Source organism: Rhipicephalus microplus, chromosome X (genome assembly GCF_043290135.1).
Source record: "Rhipicephalus microplus isolate Deutch F79 chromosome X, USDA_Rmic, whole genome shotgun sequence".
In the NCBI taxonomy this organism is placed as follows: domain Eukaryota; kingdom Metazoa; phylum Arthropoda; class Arachnida; order Ixodida; family Ixodidae; genus Rhipicephalus; species Rhipicephalus microplus.
Window position 1 is genome coordinate 330,960,763 of NC_134710.1, and position 26,900 is coordinate 330,987,662.

The window sequence follows — 26,900 nt, forward strand, 5'->3', positions numbered from 1 at the left end:
CATCGCCAACGTATTAGGAGCGTGACGATTGACGTTCCCACAAAATACATTTTTCACAGGGTAAACTTTCTTTGATGACCTTGCACTTTTTCATCGTGCTCTGTGTAGCGGCCACTTGCCTTGTAAGGCGAACCCAATCGGACAAAGGAGGTCGTGATTTATCCGATTGTGACGTAAGCGCTCTTTTTATGAGGGTGCACAGGCGACGAACGCTGGTGTCGGTTCGAACGATGGCCATGCCCCACAAGACTTCTTGCTGTTCAATCACTGACGAGTCCCCCTTTTTTTTTCTCGTGCTCGAAATTCGCTGACTAAGTACAAAATTTGCATCATAAATTATTCCGTAGTCCTCAGCTCTTCGCTGTTAAGGAACAAAGAAAGAGCTCCAAAGATGGCAGTATATCGTCAGGGCTTCCCTTTCTTCGAGAAGACAACTTGAATACGTGAAGAAAAGAACGTTTTTCTTCAGCTACTCCGGAAAGCTTCGATCTACATGACAATAACAAAAAAGGTGAAAGTACACTACCAACTAAAAAGACGTTTGTCTCGCTTGGTATAAAATCGAAGTGGAATACGAACGCAAAAAACAAAATTGAGCACTTTTTATTTAGGACAAACTCTGCCACAAGGGAGCGCTTTCGGGGTGAACATAGAACAAAGTTGGAGGAGTCTCTTGCTGTTTAAATTTGGCATTCAGAAGTTGCAAAGAAATCACGCAGATGGAACGCATTTTCAGGAATTCGCGTGAAGCGAAGCTCTGTAAAAGTAGTCCGGTAATTGCTTTGCAACGAACGTCGGTGTGTGCAACTGGATTTTCATTCACTCTACACAACGCGCTGTCTACACGCTTTGGTATGTATACGTTTACGGCAAGCGCTAGAGCTTTCTTCTAACGAAAAAACCCCAGACGCACATGCCTCAATACAGTTTTAGAACAAAATAATAATAAATATGGCTGACAAGAGAAGACGTATAGGAGTGTGCCTGTAGATTAGTTAGGAAGATCGGTTGTATTGGAGTAAGAGCGATTTCGTCAGTGCAGCAACAGTTATAATATACGCATAGACAAGTGCGAAACATGCCTGATATATAATTACATTTCACCATGCTTGGTTCTCAAAACTCGCGCACAGCAGTCACTCCTTGTGGAGGTGATAATACCACTGCTTTGTACACTTCTCTTGGAACGTGCCAGTGAGAAAGCATCAGCGAAAAAGAATGACTGATGACTGATATGCGGGGTTTGACTTCCCCAAACTCCGATATAATTATGAGAGACACCGTATAGTAGAAGGCTCCGGAAATTTCGACCACTTGGGGTTCTTTAACGTGCACCCAAATCTAAGCACATGGGTCTGCAGCATTTCCTCCTCCATCGGAAATGCATCCGCCATAGCCGGGATTTGATCCCGCGACCTGCGAGTCAGTAGACAAGTATCTTACTGACTAGACTAACATGGCAGGGTCATCAGCGAAAAAGAAAACAGGAAAGCAATTATATGGACCCATGGGTATTTCCCCGACTAACTGAATGGTAAGGCAGTGAACACGTTTTCAACTTCCTGTGGTTGACTGCGACTCCGCCATTTTACGAACACATGGCTTTTGGTGCGGAGAGCAGAGCAGCAGTACAAAATCAGCGAGTTTTCTTAATGGTACTCAAGTTTAGGCATCATTACGTTTTTGGTGCAGTTTGTTGCTCACGCGGGATAAAAGGAGGTGACTGTTCACGTGTTTCAACCGCGTCTTTGCTGATCGTTCGTCTGCTTGCTAGTGTCGGTGAGTATTTGGTGCGTGCTTAAACCGTTTCTTTGGCAATTTTCTTGTAGGAGTGAAAGCTTGGAATGCTTCCACGGACAGCCAAATTGAAAATGTGGCATGCAGTAGAGAACCTGCAGCTGCGCTCGGCTGGCATGAAGGAAAGGCAAAGCTTGACTATTTTCTACCGTCATCATGAGGTCGCAGTTCGCCAAAATTTGAGACGTCCTCCTCACATAGGACAATGCCATCCCGTAACATTGTTGCTTGATGAAAGGCGGGCCAATCCCGGGCCAATACACACTCATTGGAGTATACCTGGAGCCAGGGAATCCTTTCGACGCTTTAAGACTTGAAAATTTGATTTCAAGAACACCTTTTCTACACATAATATGTGGAGACTTCAATGCCCACCATGAAATTTGGCGCAGCTCACACACTTGTGCGCGACGAGCCAAGCTCGCCGAACTACTTTCAAAACATTCCATTGAACTTCTTAATGACGGCAGTATCACATATTTACGAGACTCACTTATTAGCTCACTTCGGACGAACAGGCTGCGTGTATTGCTTGAATCTTATATTCCGAAGACCAGTCAGCAACCGAGAAAACGAAATCCGCAGATATGGGACGCACCTCCTCGCATGAGATACGCTGACCAATGGGGATCGTCGAAAGTGAGTTCATGCAGGGCGATGTTCTCACGAAGGAGCAGCCAAGCAGACGATGGGCCCAGCTGAGCGCGCTTCGCCGGCATGCGCTTATTCTCGCCCTGTTGGCTCCGTCAATCGTACGGCACTGACGCACAAAAAAGTAGGCGCTCGCGCATGATAGCTGAAGATTTGGGCGGCCGTACGAATGGCTGTATAGGACTGTATGAACACAGCGAGGAAGTAGAGTTGGAAGTGCAGCTGCAACAGAGAGAACAAAGAGTGTGAGAACTGTGAAAAGTAAAGCCCAGACCACACGCCCGCTTACTGAGGCGTGCGCCATCTATAGCGTCTACGCGTTTGCGACGCACGCGAAGTAACACTTCCACATGCCCAGACGATAGCTCGCACACATTGAGAAGCGTGCCTATGCTTTGGCTTGAGGGTGTCTGCAAAGAAAAAACGTAAGCAGAAGAACAAAAACAAACATTTTAGGAGGAAATACAAAACCTCTGCACAGTCGCGTAACAAAGCTGATGTAAAATTCTCTCTTCCTAAGTTAGTCGCTATTTTAATAATTTATAATGACAGCTCAGTGACGTCATTCTGTACATCACATCCCGGATGCAAACTGGATGTGCTCGCGGCTCTAATTACCGAGAAATTATTAATTTATTTTTTGTTTCTCTCTTGCGGGACGCGCGAAATCCTCCTTCCAGCGCTGAGCAGATTCGAAACCTACTGCCCGAGCGTGGTAAGCTCTCCTTTCAGTTCGATCTCTCTGAAAAGCGTTACCGTGACGGGAAACAGCCTTTTATATATTCATGGATGCATGCGCAGCCGGCTACACACGGTGATGCCTGCAAATGGACGCTGTCGCTCGCGGGTTAGTTTGCCGAGCAACTTTAAATGCAAATTACCGGGCGAATACGGCTAATCTGTCGCGATACCTCGGGCGGTCTTCAGAAACAAAGAGAGTGTGAGAGAGAGGAGGATAGAGAAGAAGAACAGGAGTGAAAGTTCCCCGTGAGAGAACCAGTCCTGGACAGCCTTAAAGCCATCACATTCATTGTCACGGGGAAGTGGGCTTGTTTGGTTCGTAACTAAGAGGAAGTAGTTTGCGATAGAAGAGGAACACTGGGATGAACTGCGGATTACGCGCTGTAGTATTCACGAAGCAGTGGAGAAAAGGGGTTTACGAAAATCGACACACCGCATCCACTATTGGGGTTCACGCGCTTTCTTTGTAGTCATGTTTCTTTTTTTTTTTGCTAAAAGATCTATTTCCTTACTATACTAGAGAATACCCCGAGACTTAATCCTGCCATACGAGATAACGGGAATAAAAGTGAGAACAGCTGACAGAAAATGAAAGGACAGAAGAAGATTCCATTAGAGCCAATGTTGTTTACGGATAGTCATTCAACGAGCTTAAGAAAAAAAAAGGCTTGCTGCACTGGCACTAACAAGTTCACTTCTCTGTTGTCACGGTGCCACATTCGCGCCCTATGAATGTTGACAGACATCAGCGAAAAAAAGTGCTGGTATACTTTACTCATGCCAAACATTTGCGTAAGCCCTCCCGCGTAGTTTAGCAGCCTACCCCACTATTTTTCGCAGGTTTAGCACTATTGGAAATATAACTCAAACGCGGTTGCGTGTGACATGACGTGAGCTGACGTGGAAAAAGTTTGGTATCACTCTGCCATTTCAGACAACAATGACCAGCATAGCTGCAGAAGCTTGGCAAACTATTCAAAAGTTATGCACAATAAAGAGAAGGGATTTTTTAGAGATGTCACATCTAACCTTTAGCACTAAGCTCTTAGTGTGTGACCTTTTTTAGTACTGGTCTTGGGGCCATGATTACCCGGGTTAAACTGCCGTGGCCTCATGAAAGGCTACTTCTTTTTTCCCCTCAATCTCTTTTTCGTTGGCTGTCTTTATATGTCTTCATTCTTCTCTCTGCTTTTTACTCTTTCTTTACCTCTTTCTTTCAATATCTCTTTCTGCCTCTCCCCCTTTCCATGTGTCTCCTTTTCACTGTATTTCGGTCTCTCTCACTTTCTCTATTTCTTTATGGGTTTCTCTCTATCACTAATTTTCTCTTTCTCTCCATCATAGCAAGTTTCCCACAAAACCACACAAAAATGCAGTTACGTGCTTTCCATAAATGCATGCTTTGCTAGCGTGCGGGCAGAGCGAAGTGGTTACAACGCACATCTTTGCACCGTGGGACGCATGGGTACTCCGGTTCGAAGCCCGTTCATGAGTTGTGAATGCGAAAGCAGTTGAGGGAGAGAATAAAATGAGGAAAAAGCAGGGAGTTTAACCACCAGAAAGTGGAGCATCTGGTTTACTACCCTGCACTAAGGGAAGGGAGAATGGTGAATAAAGATGGGAAAGAAAGCGAAGAGCGAAATAGGCGCGCGAAAAAGAAAAGAAAAAAAAGGGAGCTGGGGTGCTCTAGCCTACTCAATAGGCCACTACCACGCAAATAGTTCAATAAGGCCTTCACTAATTTTTTTGTGCGAAGACAGATTATGTCGCCTTTCAAGCACTGACTGTTCTGACAAGGGTCTGTCGTCAAGGCGAGCATACGCAGCAGCTAGCTACCGTCTTTGCACGCTGTAACGAGGGCAGTGACAGCGAACGTGCTCTGTTGTTTCATCGCTGCCGCAATGATCGCAAGCAGCAGTAATGTCGAATTAAACGCCCGGGATAGCAAATGACGACATGCTGCGGTGCCATCACCGCACACCATCGACCTCCCTCGCGGCAAGGAAGTGAAAGCATGCAGTAGCGACTACCTTGCCGGCAGGCGCGAGACGGCTAAGCGCAATGGTTGCGTTAGGGAAGGAAATACGGACCACACGGAACGCCTTCCGAAAGCAGTAATTTGCACTCTGATTTATTCCATTATGTTACTTGGGCCAAAATTTCCATTACTATGCCTGGCGTGATGAAAGTGAAAACGACAAAGGGCAATGTCGAAAAGTAGAACGCCCAGGTTTGTTAGCTTAGATGCGCTGATCCAGCTCCTCTAACATTCGAAACACAACGCCAACGCTTTTTTTTTCTTTCGAATTAATTGCAGTTTTCGTTAATCAACTTTTTAAAAAAGAAATCGCCACACCGAACTTAGAACGCGAGCAATGGCACGCACGGTCAAGGAACGCAGCTTTAACCGGGGCTTGCGAGAGCGTGGGCGACGTAGCGTAGCGGCAATGCCCCCTCCCTTTATGCACCGTTAGGTGCTCGAGCACGATGGCAAACAATATCTTTTCATCGCTATGCTAACTTTGGCTTGAAAAAGCCTTTATGTCACTTGCTATTTTGAGGACGATATCCGCTTACCCACATCTAAGATACACGAGAAACAAACGAAGTTCTGTCGAACACGAAGTTCAGTTCAGTAACACCGAAAGTTGGGCGAGTTGGTGATTGTTCATGATTACAAATAAGCAGCGCACGACGTTTTACACAAAGAGAGACGATAGGGAGCAGCGGTGTCCCTATCGTCTCTCTTTGTGTAAAACGTCGTGCGCTGCTTATTTGTAATCACGAAGTTCAGTGCAAATGTTACAACGCTCTCCTTAGGACCATGGGCACGGGTGATTCATGTGCTCTGAACCAAGCATCGTTTTACATCAAAATGAGCGATAGCGTTGTTACAGTATCTCGTCTTGGGAGTTGTAAAAAAATATTCCAGAAACTAGCCAGCCAAAAGTAGCAACCTGACGAACAGAATGCTCAGCTAAGGACGGCTTTCAGTACCTCATTTTGAGGTACAACAACCAAAAACAGACCTCTCAAAATGAGGTACACTACGTGTGTTCGACTCTTTACATGAGGTCCACCTTACTATACGTACGAGTATGGGAACACAACCTTTTCTCAGTCTGCCTAACTACAAAATGGACTTGCCTGCCCCTGAACGACTAAAACAAATGGTGAAACAGGAGCATTTTTGTTATCAATAGGCTTGTCGAGTTTGACTGTGAAAGCAATTGCACAGAGGCTCGAGATGTATTAGCGCAGTCGAGGCCACTGGCCGTTATATGTTGCTGTCACGCTGACACCGTATACGCAGCTGACTCAACGTGGGTCATGACAGTTCCCCAGTGAAGCGGAGTATACGTTTGGCTGCAAAAAAGACAAAGCGAAGTAGATCGACCGTCAGCGCTGCACAATCAATCACCTTGGTGCCCGAGCAGAGTTCACGCCTCACGCTGATAAGCAAGAGCGTAAGCACGCCATAGTCCCATACACGTCCCCTTCGCTAAGTTGACGTGTGTAAAAGCAGTAAATATCTGTATGAGCAGTATACGCTAAGCTGGCATTACCTACCATTTCACTGGAAGCTAACAAGCACAGATGGTTTCCATTTGGTATCATGTTTCGCAGCACCATAGATGGGTGACGTCTGCAACGCCACTGTCGGAGCTCATCACGCCATTCTTGGGAGGCGTCTGACAGCTGCCAGGCCATTGTACATGTCTCATCAACGTAGAGTTGGAACTGTCATACGAGGAGTTCAAGCGAAGCAATGAAACATTGCTATCTCTATGGCTTTGAGATTGGGGTGAAACGGTCAACATTTTTTTGTTTTTTTTTACATTACTACGCTCTTGAAGGGTATATCTGATAATTCAGATAGCCGGTTCCTCGTGAGACCTATTTATTCAATAGCTCGTAACTTCCCCTATCAGTTTACACGGGCTCATGCTTCATTAATTATTGTGTAAGCTTGCTTAACTCGCATGCATGCTGTCAATAGTAATATTGATCACAATCGTAGAGTCACAATCTACGACTGTGACTCTACGATTGTGAGTTTCCAGGAGAACTTTTACGTGCAAAAACGAGGCATATGCACAAGTTTTTGTGTGGTGCCACTGCTCGCTGAGATCTATCGGGCAGATGTGCATTGTTCGTTGTCTCTTTTGCTTACTGACAATTACGTTGTTCGTGTCTGTAGATACGTGGATAACTTTTTAATACTTGTAAAAACTGACTCTGACAATGAACGTGAAGAGATATCGAAGTGTATTCTTCATTGCCTTGATTTCAGAATGACTAAGTTGAATTTTACTTTCGAAATGCCTGCAATGATTCTGTGTAGTTTTTAGATTTAAATTGGTTTTCAATGAGAAAAAACACGTGTGCTGGTTGTACTCACCACGCATGAACAGGGCCTTATTGCGTTTTGATTCATGTCACTCGAACTTTGTGAAGAGGGGCATAGCAATGCCATGCTTAAGGTCATCTTTGATCAAGTCTTGTCACCACAAAGTCGAAGGTAGTTTTTGTTTCCTAGTGAGTTGTCTCAGAAATGCAGGTTTCCCGCATACGCTGCTTAAGGCTGTAGCAGAATCACTTCTGAGAGTCGTATGCCATTGTACCACGGCCGTTGACGATAACGCAAGGGCAAATGAGGGAAAAGAATCAGAAAAGAGTGAGAGGCGGAAAGTCGAAGTGATGCCGTACCTACACAAGGTATTGCATGGCATTAAAAAACTGGCGGGAAGATACGGGGTCGATTCGGTTTTTTCAGCGCCTTGCAAGTTATCTCGTTTGTGCGGCACGTCCAACACGAACAAAGTAAACTATGGAAGATGTGATCTCAAGCACAGACATGCGTATGTATCCTGTATAACGGGAGTGGTCTACAAGTTCCCCATGACCTGTGGAATGATTTGTGTGGGGCAGACTCGAAGGTGTATTAATATAAGTTCGATGTAGATTGCTAATTCTATAGGAGACGGGATTTGATTGTTATGTGTGGTTTAACGTCTTAAAAGCACCATATTTATATGAGGGACGCCGTAGTGGAAGGCTCCGGAAATTTCAACCACCTGGGGTTCTTTAACGTGCACCCAAATCTGAAGACACGGGCCTACAATATTTCCGCCTCCATCGGAAATGCAGCCGCTGCAGCCGGGATTCAAACCCGCGACCTGCGGGTCAGCAGCCGAGTACCTTAGCCACTAGACCACCGTGGCGGGGCTATAGGAGATGGAAGTAGGGGGCATCTACCAGTTCATTGTGGCGCATGCGTGTGCAAGCCTATCTTCAGCAGTACCAAGGTGTTAGGGCGAGCCAAGAGCCTAAAAGCAAGAGAGATCTTGGATAGGTAGACACGGGCCTGGTAAGTGCGTTAGCGACTCATCCGTGTATCTTTCCAGCAAAGATCGAGATTTATTTTAGTTGATAGAAGTCTTGAAACTCGTCACGTGGTCTTGTTTGTCTTTGCGCACCTTTCAAAATGGGTGGTGTACCTTCCCAATAAACCAGTTGTTAGTCTGTGATCGTCCCCGCCTTCTCGTTCTTGTGTCTCGTTTTTTAGCGCAGTCATAATTTTCTTAAAGTACACTGACGAGGTGCGAGTCAAATACGCCGATTGCTTTAGAGAATGGAGACAGCACCTGGGTAACATGATTGATTGATATGTGGGGTTTAACGTCCCAAAACCACTATATGATTATGAGAGATGCCGTAGTGGAGGGCTCCGGAAATTTAGACCACCTGGGTTTCTTTAACGTGCACCCAGATCTGAGTACACGGGCCTACAACATTTCCGCCTCCACCGGAAATGCAGCCGCCGCAGCCGGGATTTGAACCCGCGCCCTGGGGGTCAGCAGCCGAGTACCTTAGCCACTAGACCACCGCGGCGGGGCACCTGGGTAACATCGACGAGACGCGGGCCGAGCTAGCCGAGCGCAAGCGTCTCCAGCGCGTCGGAAACAGCCACGAGACTTTAGTCAAGGAAGCCGAGCGGAAGCGCCAACAGCCCAAGGCCAACGCCAGCAAATCCTCGACGCCGCCGTCGTCAGCAACGTCTCGGAAGCGCCACGCGCCCTCCACCGAAGCGTCTGCCCACAATCCCCGGGCTCCGCCGGCCGATCCGGAGGCGTCTCGCCGTCGCAACGCCGATCACGTCCACGCATGGCGAGAGCCGTCTGCGACGCCGCCAGCAATACCGGTACCGACACTCGCTTTCGACGAGAGTTTCTTCAACGTAGCTCCGGTCACATTTGCCATGCGTGCGACTTTGTCTGGTTCGACAACCACCTGTACAACGTCGGTTCCATCCGCAACCGCAAGTAGCTGGAGGCGGTGACCAAATTGATTCCACTAGTGTTCGGCGCCGACCCGTCCGACATCGCGGTCTGAGCCACTTTCATGGAGTCGCTGACGTCGGGCAAGATTCCGACGATGAGCGTTCCGCACCGTTACCGTTACCTGCCTCACCCGCTGGAACATCTCAAGCTCAACCCTTTTTTCAGCACCCATGTCGGAGCCAGTTTAAACCAGGTCCACACCGTGTGCACTGCTGCTGCATCACACTCCGTCAGGGCTCTCTTCTAGGAGATGGTTCATATTTTTTTTTCCAAGCAGCCACTACTCCGCCAATACCCTGCAATGGGTATGTACCGTGCGCAGAAGACAGCAGCAAAAGACAGTACCACAAGGTAGGTTAGAAGGAAAAGTCAGATGAAATGTTACGACCGCTAGCAATGTTCAATGGCCCAGAAAGAAATACGTTTTGTATTGCACTATGGACGATTATGGGTTGACTCCGAGAACCTAGAGTTCTTCGACGTGCCCCATCGCTCACAAGCTGGGGCCGCGGCCCCGTGCTAGATCACCAGGAGGGAGATCCACGTTGACCAAAAGTGCGGGAAAGATTCAGTGCAGAAGTCGAACGCTTTTTCACTATGGCCCTGTCAATCACCCCTTCAAAAGGTCACAATAGTGGTACGGCAATTGCTTAAGAGAATTTCTTAAGTCACAGAGCTTGAAGGCATCTACGGCAGCGACAAAATTGGTGGGCATTCTCATCTAAACCGTTTGCTGTTCTTTATGAACCTTGCGCATTGGAGGGTATAGATATGGTTAAACTGCCTCGGTTTTGTTTAACCTTCCGGTCTTTCACTTGTATACTCGCCTTTCATGTTGACAAACTCCGCGAGGGTACTTAGTTTGTATGTAGTTCGGTGTCTAGAAATTATTGTCGGAACATTCTTGATTTGCTGTAGCAGCGGGGCAGTAGCAAATCATTCCGCGAAAGGGTCTAGCAATAACAAAGCTGGTCAAAATTTTAAATTAGGAGATCTCTGAAATAAAGCAAAAAGCCGAGGCTACATGGCCACACAATCTACTGCAGAAAACGGCTGTACAACGTCGGCACTATAGCGGCTCCGAGTGGTGGCTCCTTATAGACGAGTAGGCACGGAAAAGCCATCTCGCTGCCGAAGTCCCCAACCGGCCTTAGTCGTTCGGACGACAGCCAGCCGGCCGCTGGCCAGCTCGCGCACACTAATGAAAACTAACGACGGTCGGACATCGCCGCCGCTCCTGCCGTTCCTGTCGCTCCTGCCACTGGGGGAATATGAGTAGTATGTGGAGGCCGTGGACGGGTGGTGGCAGTCAGCGGCTCGCGTGTGGTAATGGAGCGAGCAGAGATTTCGCTGAGTCACTGTACGCACACTCGGTGCCGTCGGACGTCGTGGCAAAACGAGCACCCACTTTTTTGAAATATGAGCTCCATTTATCAAGAAGCTGGGCCATTTCTTCGAGGGTCCCCCCTTTTCTAGGACCTCTGTTGACTTCCTTCAGACGCCCCACATCTTCGACGATGCGAGGCACATCTTTATCACAACATCTCTCTCTCACTTTTTCTTTTTGTCTTGCCGAGGCTTTCTTGAGCAGCGTGCTCAAGCTCTTCTAACATCCACCGTTTGTGTATCAAGCATCACCCCTGAAGAACACTTTATAGGACAATCGGTAGTTTATATCAGTATAAATTGTACGGGTATACATTTTCTTGCAAAATTATGCGATTTCCCTCCAAGAAATGAAGGGCGGGGGGGTGTTTTAATTGGCAAAGCAGAGCGCACGCCATCTCGGCAGGGGTGCTGTCGTCGTTATCTTCCATGAAATCCCTGAAGAAAACGCCGGCTCGCTTAGATAGTTTAATTTCACCCCTGGGAGAAGGGGTTATTCGGGGGGGCTCTTCCTCCGCCGGGACTGGTCTACTTCTGAGTTTCTTATTTTTCTTCAATACCATAGTATATTCAGTGTCAATTCATGCCTAAGAAGAAGCGCGCATATTTTTCAATGCTGGCTCAGTTGATACAAGCGTCTTTGAAATTATTATTATTATTATTATTATTATTATTATTATTATTATTATTATTATTATTATTATTATTATTATTATTATTATTATTATTATTATTATTATTATTATTATTATTATTATTATTATTAATATTATTATTATTATTATTATTATTATTGGTGGTGGTGGTGGTAAAGGTCTTAGACGACTAAAGGACGAATTTGTGCATGACGACACACGCCCGCATAGATACTCTTCTTTCCTGTCTGTCTTGTCTTTTCTCATTATTTGCGAATTTTCTGGCCGGTAGGGTTAATCGTATGCAAATTGCCAAATTTATTCTGGGTGAATTCAGTTATGACAGTGATGCACCACACACGGCTTGCATGTGCTAGCCATCAAAACTTGTATCGTTCTCCCTTTGGGCTCTCGGGCTCTTTGGGCTATCGTTTACGACATAACTACATATGTCATACACGCAGAATTTCCCCTACTCCATGATAATACCAAAGCAACTATGAAAAACAAACTCGATACCTTCACGACACCCCGTAATACACAGCGACGAACCAGAGAAGCCCGTGAGAGTGATGCCACTGTTTCTAATTGGCGAATTTCCCACACACATAAACAAAATGACACGTGGTGACCTCCCCAATGAGTATTGCTGCAAGCCACCGTCAAACAGACATTCTTTCTTGGCACCCTCTAATAAAGTGAAAGCCACGATCGATTTTCGAATGTAATTCGAGGCACGATTCCTAATATTCACTTGATAAAATTTTCTGAGACAGACCTACTAGATGGCTGAGCACATCACAACGTCCTTAGCGTACAACGAATCAATGTCAGGCAAAAAAAAGTGAAAACCCAACGAAAGAGCCTGTGAATACATCTCCCTCAAGCATTCTGCCCCAGTGCCTTAAAGCTGCCTATACAAAGGCCAGTTTGACCTAGGCTTTCGTTCTACGACCACGCTCATTCAAGCGTATTCAGTCTATTTCTTTCTTTCTTTCTTTTTTGAAGCTGGTCTTGTAATGCGGCGAAAGGAAACTGCTAAGTACGGTGGTTGTGTGACAATAATAGCGATTTTTTATGTGCACTCTTCTTTTTCCTTTTTTGTCACCAACTGAAATTCTCTCGCATGTACACTTGCACTAGCGTTCCTAAATGAATGACGAAACAATGAATTGATGCACACAGCTGCAAGATGTTCTCGTGCTTTGAGCACATTTTTCTTGCGAGCTAAAATTATTGAACAATGACCGTGAACTTACCACTTACTTCTATTCTCTGGTTGCAATGGCACTGACTTGAGCAGTGGCACTAGATGGGACGATGAGATTGCGTGGAATCACAAAGAGCGCCAACAATAGATCAGTTGAAAACCCAGGAATAATATATCGAAACCATCGAGTTTAAATGCGGGCTGCGTTGAATTTCGCTTGCGCTTACTTTTAGAAATAGGTTTGTTAATGTTGACTTAACACAACGATTTTTAAGACAATCAAAAGAGCAACTAATAAAATCCACCTTCTAATAAGCGATGATAACTGAGACAAGGCGAAATCATAAATCATAAGTGGAATCCACCAAACATAAATTCACCCAAATCTTGCATACATGTCCATAGTGCCGAACTCTTTTTTAAACAGTGGTATTCACAAGATTGAGTACGCACTACAGGCTAAACGCACATGTTTTGTACTAGTATATGATGTATATCTTTGATCTTCTGCTAAGCTCTCCAGGCTTATCGTTACCCTTCTGTCAACACGTCGCCAAATTGAACATGTAACATCAAATTTATGCAAATGTAACTTGTAAATCATGTAAATCGTATATATATATATATATATATATATATATATATATATATATATATATATATATATATATATATATATATATATATGTATGTATGTGTGTGTGTGTGTGTGTGTGAATAGCAAATAGAATTGTACATATTCAAGATACGGAATATTTTATAATGCTTTTCTACTAATGGGCACCACCTGGAGATCCCCAAAACAACAAAACTTTGGGACAGCTACAAGCCATTCCTCTTAATTCAATCTCTAAAGTGATCTCCACGCAGCCCGCATTTTCACTAGACTACCTATACTATGTTGATTGACGGATGAACGTGTCTCTTCTGAGAACTGCACTCTTGCTTGCTATTTACGATTCTGAAGTTGTGTCGCATTAGTCAGATCCTGTATTCGTTTTGTAATAACTGCTTGCAGCTTCAGGACTAACAGACACTAGTGTTGTGTTTGCGTAAATTATTCTTGCAGATGTAGATTTAGATGCCGGTTGTTACATTTTTTGTTTGGTCCTCTATTACATGTTAAGCTGAAACCGTGGTGTTTAGTTGGAAACTCGTTTAGTTTTGCGTACGAAGTTTATATAAGATCTTGTCAGAAAAGCTCAAATTGATAATGCTTGTGAATGCTCTATTTGAGCCTACAGTTACAAGCTATTACGAAGGTTACATACGAGCTTCCTTTACTTCTCGTAATTGTGGTGTTTTAGGTTAATTAAAAGTTACCTTATTGGTCGTTACAACTAATTGTAATTAATATTTAAAAAAATCAAATGTTGTCGTGCTCTAAGAATGTTCTGAAATTAGTTTACGTACTACTCAAAAACTTTTTAAACAGTATTCGATTACTTTTCATATTCGATTCATTGTCATATCACTATTCGATTCGGTTACAAATTTCAGTATTCGCACACCTCTAATTTATATATACGTATAAAGCTGTCACATTGTTCCTCCAGCTTATCCCCACTTCATTTGTACCAGAAAATAGAATGTACGAGTTTTCATGGTGTAATGTGACAAATTATGAAATGAGACTGTTTTTCTCTATATACTATTTTTGCGCGAAATGCTATTTCCGCAAAATGCACGTTATTGATTCCCAGGTGTTTGAAATTGTCGAAGCTTTTCACTACAGCGCGCCTCATAGTCATATCATAGTTCTGGCACGTAAAACATCCGAAACCAAGTATCATGTCGCTTACGGTAAACACTGGTTTCAATAGGCTAATGAGGCGTGCATATTCATGGTTGCCATCGACACTTTTACCAGGAAGGGTTTACACAGATGCACCTTTGATTTTCCTTCGTTGTCATCTTTTTCTTTTTTGTGAGCTCAACCCCGACATGTCCTTATTTGTGAGTTCACCCCAGACACATTCTCATTTGTGTTGAGTCATGACAAACCATTATTTTATTTCTTTCTGCTAAATAAGTGTTTATTAGTGTTATTAGGTCTAACAAACGCAGATATTACTTTCGCTACAATATCTTGCTTTTTTTTCTTTTGCACCATGCTTGACTGGCAGATTTTAATGATAATGTAGGCGAAGCCCCACCGAGCCTTTGATGAAGTGCGAAAAAGAAGGGCTGTTGTAAAGGAGTATTTGACCACGTGCGACATTACGAAAAAGCTGGCTGCCGGCGCCTGTAAAGCGTGCATCACGGTTCTAAAACTATTGCTGCAAAGCGGCCGACTTTACAAGTGAAGCTTGCTGTTGTATTTTGCAAAAAAAAAAGAAACATGAAATCAAAGAAAAAAAGCCTTAGCTCCCTCTGCCTTCAAACTCGTAGCAACAATGATGAAGAAGGGCAGCAGGGAAAAGGGTGATTTTGGAACCGAGATGTAAATTTCTTCGCAATATTTATTTATTTGATTTGAATACACAGATACACACGGAAACAGAGAAAAGAGGGAGAGAGCAAGCTGGCAACAGCCGCCTGGATAGGCGCAACGCCTGCTCACTCTTTCTGGAGGAGAGAAGAAGCAGAGAAAAGAAAGATAAAGATAAGAGGGAAGAAAGATGAAAGAGGAGAAGGAATTAAAGCAAAAATGACGAAGACTTAGACGACTATAGGTAAAAAATAAATAAGAATAATAAAAACCATCTATAAACGGGTGGTAGGTCCGTTTGGTTCATAAATGTAAGGAAAGCTCGGTGGACTTGGTTGCGTCGGGAAGCACAACCTCTCGGAAAGAAGTATTCGTCTAGGGTCGTGCACTAAGTCCTAGGAATATATATTCGTTAATCAGCAAAGCCCGCTGCGTAGCAAATGTGGGGCAGTGAACTACGATATGCTCAAGTGTTTCGCAGGAGCCACAAGCTGCGCACAACGGATTGTCCACACGCCCTTGATGGTGTAATCGTTCACGCACCAGCACAGAGCCAACTCTTAGTTTGTACAACAGCGCTCTGGAACGACGAGGGAAGCCGCGGCCACGAACAGGGGGAGGGAACGATGCGTTTGCCACACGCTGGTCTGGGTGCTGCTTTAGGAGGTGTCGGCGTATAAGCAGACGAGCGTTGTCCATCATATATGGAATATCCGCACAGTCACAGCCATAATGGTTGCATGACGAAGCAAGGCGATCCGCTCTTTCATTGCCTGCAATGCCCACGTGCGAAGGTACCCACTGTGCAGCTAGGCATACCCCACGTGGCAGAATATTGTTGACGGATTCCATCATGATGCTTAGAATAGGGCTGTCGGTCTCCTTGCTGGTGAGTCTGCTAAGGGCACCACGAGAGCCGGTGAGGTTAACAAGCTTCCATGCTGGTAACCCTTTTTGTACGTACGTACGGGCGACATCAATCGCTGCTAGCTCGGCCATCACCGAAGATAAGGGGTGTGGTATTTTAAACAACCGCCTGATATCGGTTGAAGGGCAGAAGAAAACTTCAGAAGCGCTCAGCCCATCGCTGCGTACAGAAGCGTACGTAAATACTTTTGCGTAGTCTTCGTGGTCAGAGCGAGATTAGATCCATTCGCTGCAAACATTCCTAATGAGATAAAAGAACGATTGCACCAAGTTCAGCGTGATGTTGAATTATGCATGCAGCTTGGTCGTGGCAAACGTCCTCGTAGGTTCGGTTCACTTCATTAGGCAAACTATAAAACGATGTTCAAAAGAATATACCTTTAAGCGGTGCGCACACTCCTGCTTTTGCGTTTTTGCTTAGGATTTATTTCTGCAAGGAATAGCCTCACAACAACTTAAGCAGCCAGACTGTTGTATAATGTGGGAGGTCGTAAACAGGTTGCCGCAATTACTCAGTGTGCTTGCTAGACGTTTCGTAACGGCGCAGAATGCATGAGAAACAAAAGAAAATAACAAAGCAAAGAAGGCACGTGCTTTAGCTGACCTGTTATATCACGCTTCTGCATACAACCCGTGGCTCATACGCGGATCACGGGACGACGCAACGGGAGATCCTGTTGTGACCGACATGTCGCGCCAAGGCAGGAATTTTGCTGATTGCTTTTCCCCGATTAAAGAACGCTCGCATGCCACTTTAGCATCGCGGAACAACGAAAGCATGGGGCAAGCGTCTCTGGCAGTGTAACAGTGTCACTTTCGAAGCTGACGGGACCCTATCCAAATGATTCCTGCTCCGGATGAAGTGATGCTGATAGGTCAGTTTTTTTTTTATTGTGATCGGGTGCAACTACTATGACGATTTCGTAAACTACGTTCCTCTAGCTGAGTGTGCTAAAAAAAGTAATGGTGAGAGCCGAAACGACATCACATTGAAAGCTTGCACGTCACCATTGCATGTATGAGCTTTTTTTTATTCAAGCAACGTTGTAAAATTGCGAAAAAGATCAAAATTACGTATATTTTGCAAATGGAATTTGTAGTCATGATGCAGTGTAGTTTTCAAGCAACGGGCGCCTAGTGAACAATAATTTTTCGCTTAATATGACAAAAAATGGCAACATAGGAAGTATTTTTTTGAATAAAAGGTATTTAAGAAACAATTTTCCCAACATAACACACATATTATGGATATCCTCTGGGGGCAATAACTACGCCATGTGCGCTTGAGCTTAGACATACTAGATGCATATTGCTGAACAATATAGCAGCAATTATCATCGACTGCGATCGAGGTGTCTGATCCGTATCGGGACTGATCGAAGTTAGTATTGCAGGGTTGCCCTATTAACACCGGGATGACTGAGCACGACAATCTGTCCGGTATTAGAGCTTGTAAATTTGAAGAGGAAGCAGCCTCATTGCGTTCACATTGTAACACGTTGCCGCATAAAGTTAAGGACTGATTCACGGTCTAATACAAATACTGAAACAAATGGCTATGGCTCCAAATTATTTAGAATTTATTGCGTAAAATTTTGCTGTGCGTCTTTTTAAATAGACATATACGTATTCAGATAGCTGAGGCTGTACATACACGCCTAACCACAATAAGTTCACTAATACGTAAAAAATCGTAAAATCTGTTAATTTAGTTTCATTATAGACTACGACGTAAGTACTAGATAAAACCATATCAACCCGCTCATTCTTGAATATTGTTTAACGCAGCTGCGGCGCACCATACGCTCGTACGGGCCATTAAGAAACCCCAGTAGAGAAAAAAAGTGAGAATATTTAAAAAAAAAGACCGTCTTGACTTAGATTCTCATCATTTGCAAATAAAACGCTACTCTTCAGCTCACGTACTCAGAACTTATCTACAATGGTGTCGAATTGTTGTGAAATGCAACACCCACACAAAAAAAGAAAAACGTGTATTCATAGAGTACTTCTGCCACGCAACTATAACCGTCCCCTACCTCGCGTACTTTTCTCGAGTTATCACTGTGGTCTCGCAACTTTCAAGTCACGAATGGCGTCTATCAGCGTGATAGCGCATTGTTGATTGGAAAGTGGAAAGAATTGCTGTTTTACTTTAAATGGGAAACCGAGAAAACCGCATAAGGAACATAGCTGTGGGGTATCTATTCCTCCTCAAATATTCAATTTGTAATGTAATGGAACGCAGAAGCGAACAATTGATAGTCTGTGGCAGTTTTTCACTTAACCTTCACGTAAAAAAGGAACGGAACTAGTTAACAGAAAGAAACTTCCTGAAAAATTCGTGTAAAACCAACTCAGTTTGTTCTCCAAGTGTATGCGAGGGAAACATTGCACTTAGTATGAATGACTACAATGTCCTTTTCATAACAGCAGATGAGCACCTACGACGGTGCTCATGAACAGCGAATGATAGCATCGGTACACAAGTTTTTCTTTTCTGAACAAAGCCTTCAGTTCAAAGTAGCGCTGGTATCGTTCCCTATTTTTGTCCGTGTGTCAGTTTGCGCTAAGAAAACGTGAATGCGATTTGAACATTTCTACCTCTTTGCTTATCCACCACAGTCCACAAGGTTTTTGTGCTGCAATGTATGATCTAATACAAGGTATCGTGAGTTCAATACGTCCCTCTGTGTTTGTGCTTGCGATAGGCAATGCATAACGTGCATATGTATGACAAATCTTCAAATCTATTCAACCCTTATGTATTTAGTTATGGCCTACATTTTCCATACTACAGCAATAGCGGACATTAGCAGTCATTTAGTAATATTTAGCCAAACTGATCAATCATAGTCGTGATTGAACGACACTATGGCCAGCAATAGCTGACACTATAGCTAGCACTAGTTAATATTATCATGTACTCAGCCAAGATTTGCCACCGCTAGTCAGCATGAGGCAGTGATAGCAAGTGATGGTTGCACGTGAGGGATCACGGTAAGCCAGGACACCACCAATTACCATTCACCATACGTCGTTCACCATTGGCGGCTTGCAAACAGTGGTATGTGCGCTCAGATATACAATCCCTGAGACATACCCTGACCGAGTAGAAGCGGCGTCGGGACACTTACAAGAAGGAAACATCCGAGAGAGCGGGCGTGGCAGTCCTCCAACTCTCGCAAGGTGGCATCGACAGGTCGCAGTCGCGGGTCCTGACCCTGCTGCAGGTCCAAAAGCTCCACGTCCACACCGAGCGAGGCACAGTGCCGTTGAAGCTCCGGTAGCACATTTTCTTGTACAACACGGCGCTCCTGCTCGAAGTCTGTGCATATAGAGAGGAAAGACGGCATTTAGGAAGACACCGGTAAACAAGTAGGCATGCTTTTTTACTTAAATGAGAACCGCCCTCCCCCCTCGTCTTCAGCCTATTTTAGGTTCTCCACAGCCAGAAGGCCTCTCTCAATTGTCCCGAATGTACACTGTGCGAAACAAGTTGATTCAACTCTACGCCAACAAACGCTCTAATTTCATAACCACAAACGAGCACGTAACGCATTCAAGTGAAGAGGCTACCTTGTTTCCTAAACAAGCATTAAACTAATTATTTTCATTTTTGCCTCCATCGGAAATGCAGCCACAGCGGCCGGGATTCGATCCCGTGACTGTCGGGACAGCCGTCGAGCACCACAACCACTGCGCTATCGTGGAAGGTTGAACAATCGATTGTGAGAAATAAAGCTAAAGCCTGGCAGCTACGTGGCTGTTTGCATTCAAACGTGGGGTCTGCCGCTCTCAGGCCGCTATGCGTAGCGTGTTCTATATTGTATGTATTACAATCGATTCTTGCGGCCTGATATCTACTGTCTCCTCCTAAAGCAGATTGTGTACGGGCGCTTATCACAGTTAGCACAGTTATCTGTACTGAGCTGAAAGTGTTCATTATTTACTTTTTATACTCTCTTCAAGATACGCATTGAAACAATGAAGTGGGAGCCAAGCATTGATGAATTCATGTTACATTTGTAAAACGTTTGACATGTCTGTTTACTGGAAGAAAAATGCGTTTTGTAGCGCCTTTAGGCTTGAGATTTTTTAACAGTAATGCTACGATCTTAGAATAGTCAATAACTATGCACATCATTAAAATTTGTTTAATCAATGTCACTAATTGCAATATGGTAACTAATGACATTAATGAAAAAATGGAACGGTGTGGTGATTTATAAAGCACATTGAGAGCTTCTCGCGGGAGCCCCTCTCAAAAGACAAGTAATCCCTTTATTGAGGATGATCAAAAAGAAAAAAAAATAGCTTAACATTAAGTTAAGAAAAAGTATAAACATTTCAGAAAGAATGAACTAATGCTGCAGCTGGATTACGGGTTGGATGAGTCCTGTTGAATTCATTTCAAATAGCGTGATCTTGAATGAAACATAGAAGGCACAAGAAAATTTTAGTTTTTTGCTGTTTATGTGATGCATGGGACTTCTACTTATTAAGGCACAGACACACGGGCTCTTAGTTTTTGTTAGCTTAGAGTTGATTGATTGACGACTTCTCTTTTTTTTAGTTAAGACAGTGTGAACTCTCGTTCTGCTTCCCAGATGATAGATTAAATGATGAAGTCACGCCACAGAAAAAAAAAAGCTTACCCAGAAGTTCTTTATTATACGTTCATGCTCAAACCACCAGTATTAAGTATACAAAATGCGCAGACGAGTCGCGTACGTGCGGACTTGCAGAAACCACTAACTTACGTTCATAAAGTACCCGAGTTACGCACATTCAAGAAGACTGATGTAAATAGATCGAGAAATCTGGAGTGAAATTCCGCACAAAAATCTATTTCCACAGGCAGCCCGTTAGAGCGTGACTGGCGGCAAAAGATGAGAAGGAGGGAGGTGGAAGGAAATAACAATTGAAGAACTGGACCCACGTTAACACAATAAAATAATTGAAGTAGCATTGCCCATCGGAGCCCTTCTATCACATGAAATAGCATAAAGGTGTTGCAAGTTTGTGAACAGCAAGGACTTATGTATTGCGGAGGGGCTATATATCTTCACGTTTTGTGCTTAAGTTCTGTGATTTCTACGTGCGTTTGTTCAAGCCGTGCCGTGTGTTTCATGTTGCTCGGCTCGAATTTAACCCTGAGCTAGAGCATTCCATTCATCAGCAATCGAAGGCCAGTCTTCTGACTGTTCGCGATTGTATACGGATGCTGTCGTATCCGGCCTAATGTACCTGTCGCCACGATCAAAAAGCTCGTGCTTGTTGCTCTTTTCACGTCCTCATTTCTTTTTCGCGCTGTTTTAACGTTTAAGATGAATCCAAACAAACTCGCCTAACTATGCTTTCCGATGAAAGCGAAGTGCTACGCGTAAAAATGAAACGAAACAAAACAAACAAACAAGCAAACCCACGTTCCATGATTGTTAACACTCACTCTAGCATAAGTAAACATGAACAGCGGAACTGGTAAACTAACATAAGTGATGTAGTTCTGAGCAAGTTTCTTGGATGACTTTTGATATAAAGACGTGGGGTTGTGGAAAATCGTTTGGTGCAGCCGTGATTCTGTGAACATGTTTTGTAATGATGGCTATTCGTGAATGTATGCCGTAATTTCTAGTTGATTGTCTATCTAAACGTAAATATTATGCTCTGTGAAGCCTGTTAAGAAGCGCAATATTATATACTTTTTTTTTAAAAACATGTCTGCCGTTGTCGTTTGGCGTTACACTATTTGCTCACATTCTTAAAGAAAGTACGCAATCACAGGTACGTTTAAGGATGCTCCCACGTAAACTGGAAGGAAGATCAGGCTAATAAATAAATAAATAAATAAAATAATTAATAAACATTGTGCATAATAATCCAGAAAATCCAGGCTCCAAAAGAATCTTACCCCACTTTCCCTTATAGGGATAAAACCATCATTTAAGAATACTCTTCACTCCGTACAAAAGAAATTTTCACAGGCTGTATGTACGTATAGTAACTTTTACACAACAAAACACATGTTTCCGGTATACGTATTTTTTCTGGGCAAAATCCAGTCTATCAGCCAAGGTACGCCACTCCGACTTCCACCACAGCAGGAGCAGATGCCTGAAACGAAGTGCGAATACGCAGTTCCGGATGCACCGAAGCAAAATAACCGCAAGAGATACGCGGGAAACGAGGAGAACGGCAGACGTCTCCTTGGGGGCTCCACGTTCCTCCCGCCGCCACGGACGGTGCCGCCACGGCCGCCACCACTCGCTGTCATACGTCAAGGAGGATTACGTGCCACGTCGGCAGGAGCACACATCACTCGTGCGCAGAGCTTCGTGGCCACTTCATCAGCGCGTATCTGGAATCCGCGCACTGCTGCGGCCATCCGTTTTTCTGGCCAACAGAAAGCCAGCCGTTCGCACGCAGCGAATGTGGAACCACGCAGCAGTACTCTTTCAACGCCGCTTACTCGAGGAAGTGCCTCGGTAATATATTGCGCGGTGTTCTCGTCATATTACATTACGGCACCTGCCTGAAGCCTAGTGAGTTAAGTCGCCCATCTTTTATAATGTGCGACTCAATTTGTAGAGACATCAGCAACCACTTGCGGGTATATACAGACGAACCACTTTGGGGCTCAAGAGCCGGGGAGCAATGTAGCATGTAAAGTGAGACCGATTCGTCACCCCATTTGCGATGGCGAAAACTTCATGGTCCGAGGCATCTAGTATGACTTTAATACGCAGGAAAGCTCGAAAAACCAACCTGGTGGCCCTTTATAATGCGAATTACGCGCCAGAACCTCCTTCAACGGTATGGGAGCACCATTTATTCGGACTACCCCGCGATATTGTATACGAATAGTGCGCTTTGTCGAAATACACCAGTTAATGCGAAGACGTTTCGGTTTGTATTAAAAATTTGCAAACAAACAAACAAACGAAAGAATAGTGCACATGTATATTTTTGTTCGCGAGAGGGGAGGGGCTTTTTTTATATATCTGGCATCTGTTATGCGCTGCTTTAGGTGGTGCGCAGTTCCAGGGCCCAATCCGCGCAGTTCCAGGGCCCAATCTGGCGACTGCGTCCGTGGCGCTTTCAGCGCCACGGACGCAGTCGCCAGATTCAATGCAAAGTGGTGCGCTATAAGAGCTCACAGTTGATTAAGCCATGTTCCGCGCGATCCATCGTCCACCATCTACGGCTGCACAAGGCAGACGCGCGCCGTCCGTATGTAGAAGTAGGAATGCGAAGACACTGGTGAACGCGCGCTCGTACACAATCGCGCGAAATACGCGCTGCGCTGAACAAACGAGTAAAGACCAAAGGAAAAATGAAGAAGAAGCTGAATGCGAGGAGTTGTCACACGAATGAAAACGAGGCCCGTGGAGCGAACGACGGCTCCGTTTTTTTTTGTTTTTTCCAGGAGTAAGGAATGCGAAATATCCATCAGGCGACTTTCGGCTTCTTCGGATTCGCGAGTTTAATTTCTCTCTCTCTCTTTTCTTTTTTCACGTAAGAACGAGGCGTTCAAAGATGAGCGGTGCTTGTACAGAGTGAAAGATTCCAAGCGCCCGATTTGTGTGCCGCTTTCATTCACACCTTCAGGGAAATGGGAGAGAGAGAAAGAGAGAGGGGCCGCTTCCGATTTAGCTGTATATAGAAGCCTCGGGGGCGTCTGAGTTGCGGTGCCTGCAGCCTGATGTGATGAGGAACCGAAATCTCTGTCACGCTCGGTCAGAGCTAACGCAAAGATGCGGGAAATTTCGGAGAAAGCCTTGGCGAAAAACTGAGCGAACGTCTTTGAATACTTCTGCTTCGTTTCGTTTTCAGCGACTGTTGCTATGCCGTGCCTTACAAAATCGAGTACCACCCCGAGTGAAATAGGCATCTTGCCTGAACAACGAAAAAAAAGAAAAAAAAAGGGCACACGGCGAGGTTCTGAAATCGTAGCTTACAATGAAAGTTGTCATTCCAGACCGTCTAATGCACACTTTTGAAGAGAAGTTCGACAGCGTTGCCAAATAGAGAGATAATGAAAGCGACAAAATAAAGAAAGCGTGACAAGCAAGGAGACGCGGTTTCGTAACGTGACATTAGGTTCTCATTTGCATATTCCCCGGATGGAAGCGTCGTAATTGCGAAGGCAAGCTGCGCGAGGCGACTGAAATAAGCGAGCGAGTCACCGCCCCGAGGTACGCCGGTATTTTTTTTTATTTTATTTCAGAAGTTCTAATAACTCAGTAGCTTCCAAGTTTACATCAGTAACTAACTTTTTATTGATAAAAGTTCATTCTATAACTGTAAACACACAAAATAAACGCACAAATAGAAATTACTCAATGCTCCTAATTGGCGCTTTTATATGGTCCGTTAATTAGTAAGTCGGTGGTCTGATACGGCCCGAAGAGCTTCAAGGAGTCGATTTCTTATTTTGGCGCTTCAATTCGCCCGCGTTAGTGCAACTAGCCGCAATAGAAGTTTTGTTTTCATGAAGAGCGCGTGCTGTGTGCGTGTTATACAGGGATGTTTTTACATTTAGGAAAAAGGCACGACCTTTAAACTTACAAAAGTTATGTTAGAGTTCTCCACGTCGTAACATATTATATGACAGCTCGTAGGTTGCAGCAGAAGGACAGAAAGTTTATAATTTCTTGTAAGGTACTCGTAAAATAATTTTGCATAACTTCATCTCCAAATAACTGAGCGATAGACTTTAGTACACACGATCCTTATTTCATTAGCAGAAAGTATTTGATAGGGTGAACATAGACGTGCGCGACCAATTTGTGTGAAATAGATACCAAATAGCGCAACAAAAGCACAAGAATTACCTTGAACTACTACAAAATTTAGTTTGCTAGCTTGGGAAGAGGATGGGCAGGAGGGGGGGGGGGGGTGACTGTGCTCTCTCTTTCTCTCTGTCGTCTCCTTTTCACGAATACGCGGGTGCTCGGCTTTGCAGAGTTCCAGTGCAGACGCAGCCATATTTACACTACCCGGGCATTTCAGCGTGAACACCCTTGGGTTTGCAAGTGCCAGTCGTAGAAATGGCAAGAAAAATAAACGTCAAAAGAAGAAGGTAAATGTTTCATCGCCAAATGCGAAACACACGTCCTTGCGCTTTCACTTGCCCAAGGAATAAAAATATTATGTTCAACGGCAGATAGATGGCTCAGCAACTGTTGGAGGAAAATGAAATGTGATATTCCGGGAGGAAGCTGAAGCTTATAAATTTAGAACGTTTCATACGACTGCGTCGACTGCTATCAATCTCGTGGCATGCACTCTGCAACGCACTTCAAAGGATTCTAACAGTCAACACTGAAATGGAGCATATTCATAGGCTTCCAGAGAGCCGTGTAGTGTTTCTCATACGCTTACGTTTTGGGTCACAAGGCCTACTAGAGCAGGATATAACACAAATGCTGTTAACAAATGGCATGATACAATGTTTCAGTGTGTTTGATGCCGATGTGACACCGTTCGCGTAGAACATGGCAATTATTCTGCAAGGAATGCTCATGAAAGTGGTAGGCAGGTAGCTATTCAAGAACCGATGCCAAATTAAACATGAGTTCCCGCGCGCGTGTCGACACACGTTCAATGTGCAACATGCCCAGCCTTTTGTATACCCGCCCTCTGAATGCTTCATTTAAAACTCAAATTATATTCTGACTATACCGGTCCGAAACAACCATACTCTGGCGCTTCTAGCGTGAAGCGTCATTGACAAACAGCTTTGCTTACCAAATCGGGATGCCTCTCACAACCTTGGCGGCGACCAATCTGTTGCCCACACCCTTTGTCATTGCCCTCACTACGGCTGCCAGAGACAACAGCTCTCAACAAGGTTAGCACGCTCGATGACCAGCCGCTTTCCGAGTGATCAATACTGGGGTGCCGGAACGCTCGAGAAAGCGACGAAGACGCTTCTCAAGTTTCTGCAATCAATCGACCTCACAGAACAACTATGACACTACCGCATGCGTGTATGCTTTTACTCTATATATTTTAGTATTTCTTTCATTCTTTCTTTTCCTACATTTATGTCCCCCTTACACCATCACTCTAAAGCAGGGTAGCAAACCGGATAATTTTCTTCCAGTGAACCTTCCTGCTTTTCATTCACTATGTGCTTTCACCGGACCTTTTTTACTGTCTTTCTCTCTCATGTCTTGCCTCCTTGCTGGGAGAAGTGTTGGAATAGCAGATTTAAAGCAAGTGTCGGTTCTCCCTTCTTTTTTACTCGCAGCTGTGCAATCATAAGAAAAATTCAGCACAATACCAATATCAATGTTTTTAATGAGAAACTGGTTCTTGACGGAGTAGTGGTTGCACTGTGGTTGCACTGGTCGGCTGCTCACCTGAAGATCACGGTTTCAAATAATTTTCAGTTTTTTCAGATAATACAATTACAACAGCGAGTGGCAAACGCTTGTAATAAATCTTTTTTTTTTCATTTCAGGCTTCCAATCTCGCAAAGTAAGCGCCACGTCACTCTGTAGAAACAAATGAAGAAAAAAACGTGGCCTATTTCTAATAATCAAGAACAAATCGTCTATCAGGCAGATCACGCAAACAGCGGTGATCCGAACGGCTTGAGTCGGTACATATTGATTCGCTTTATGGCCGCCTAACGAAATCATTCTGCTGCAAAAATAAAATTCATGGTTACGGTCCGCGCAGTGGTCACCGCTGACAAGACTTCAAGACATAAGTGGACGCCTTGGATAATACATCGAGTATAATAATAAAATGTGAAGCTACGATGT

The 26,900-nt window shown here is 44.4% G+C and overlaps 1 protein-coding gene across 1 annotated transcript in view; it reads right to left on the reverse strand.

The window, feature by feature from the left end:
• Positions 1 to 26,900, reverse strand: part of LOC142776281 (protein qui-1-like) — a 316,351-nt gene that overhangs the window by 215,966 nt on the left and 73,485 nt on the right. The window contains exon 2 of the mRNA XM_075879661.1: positions 19,260 to 19,450. Within this exon, the coding sequence (XP_075735776.1) occupies positions 19,260 to 19,450 (191 nt within the window). The remainder of the gene's footprint in view (positions 1 to 19,259; positions 19,451 to 26,900) is intronic.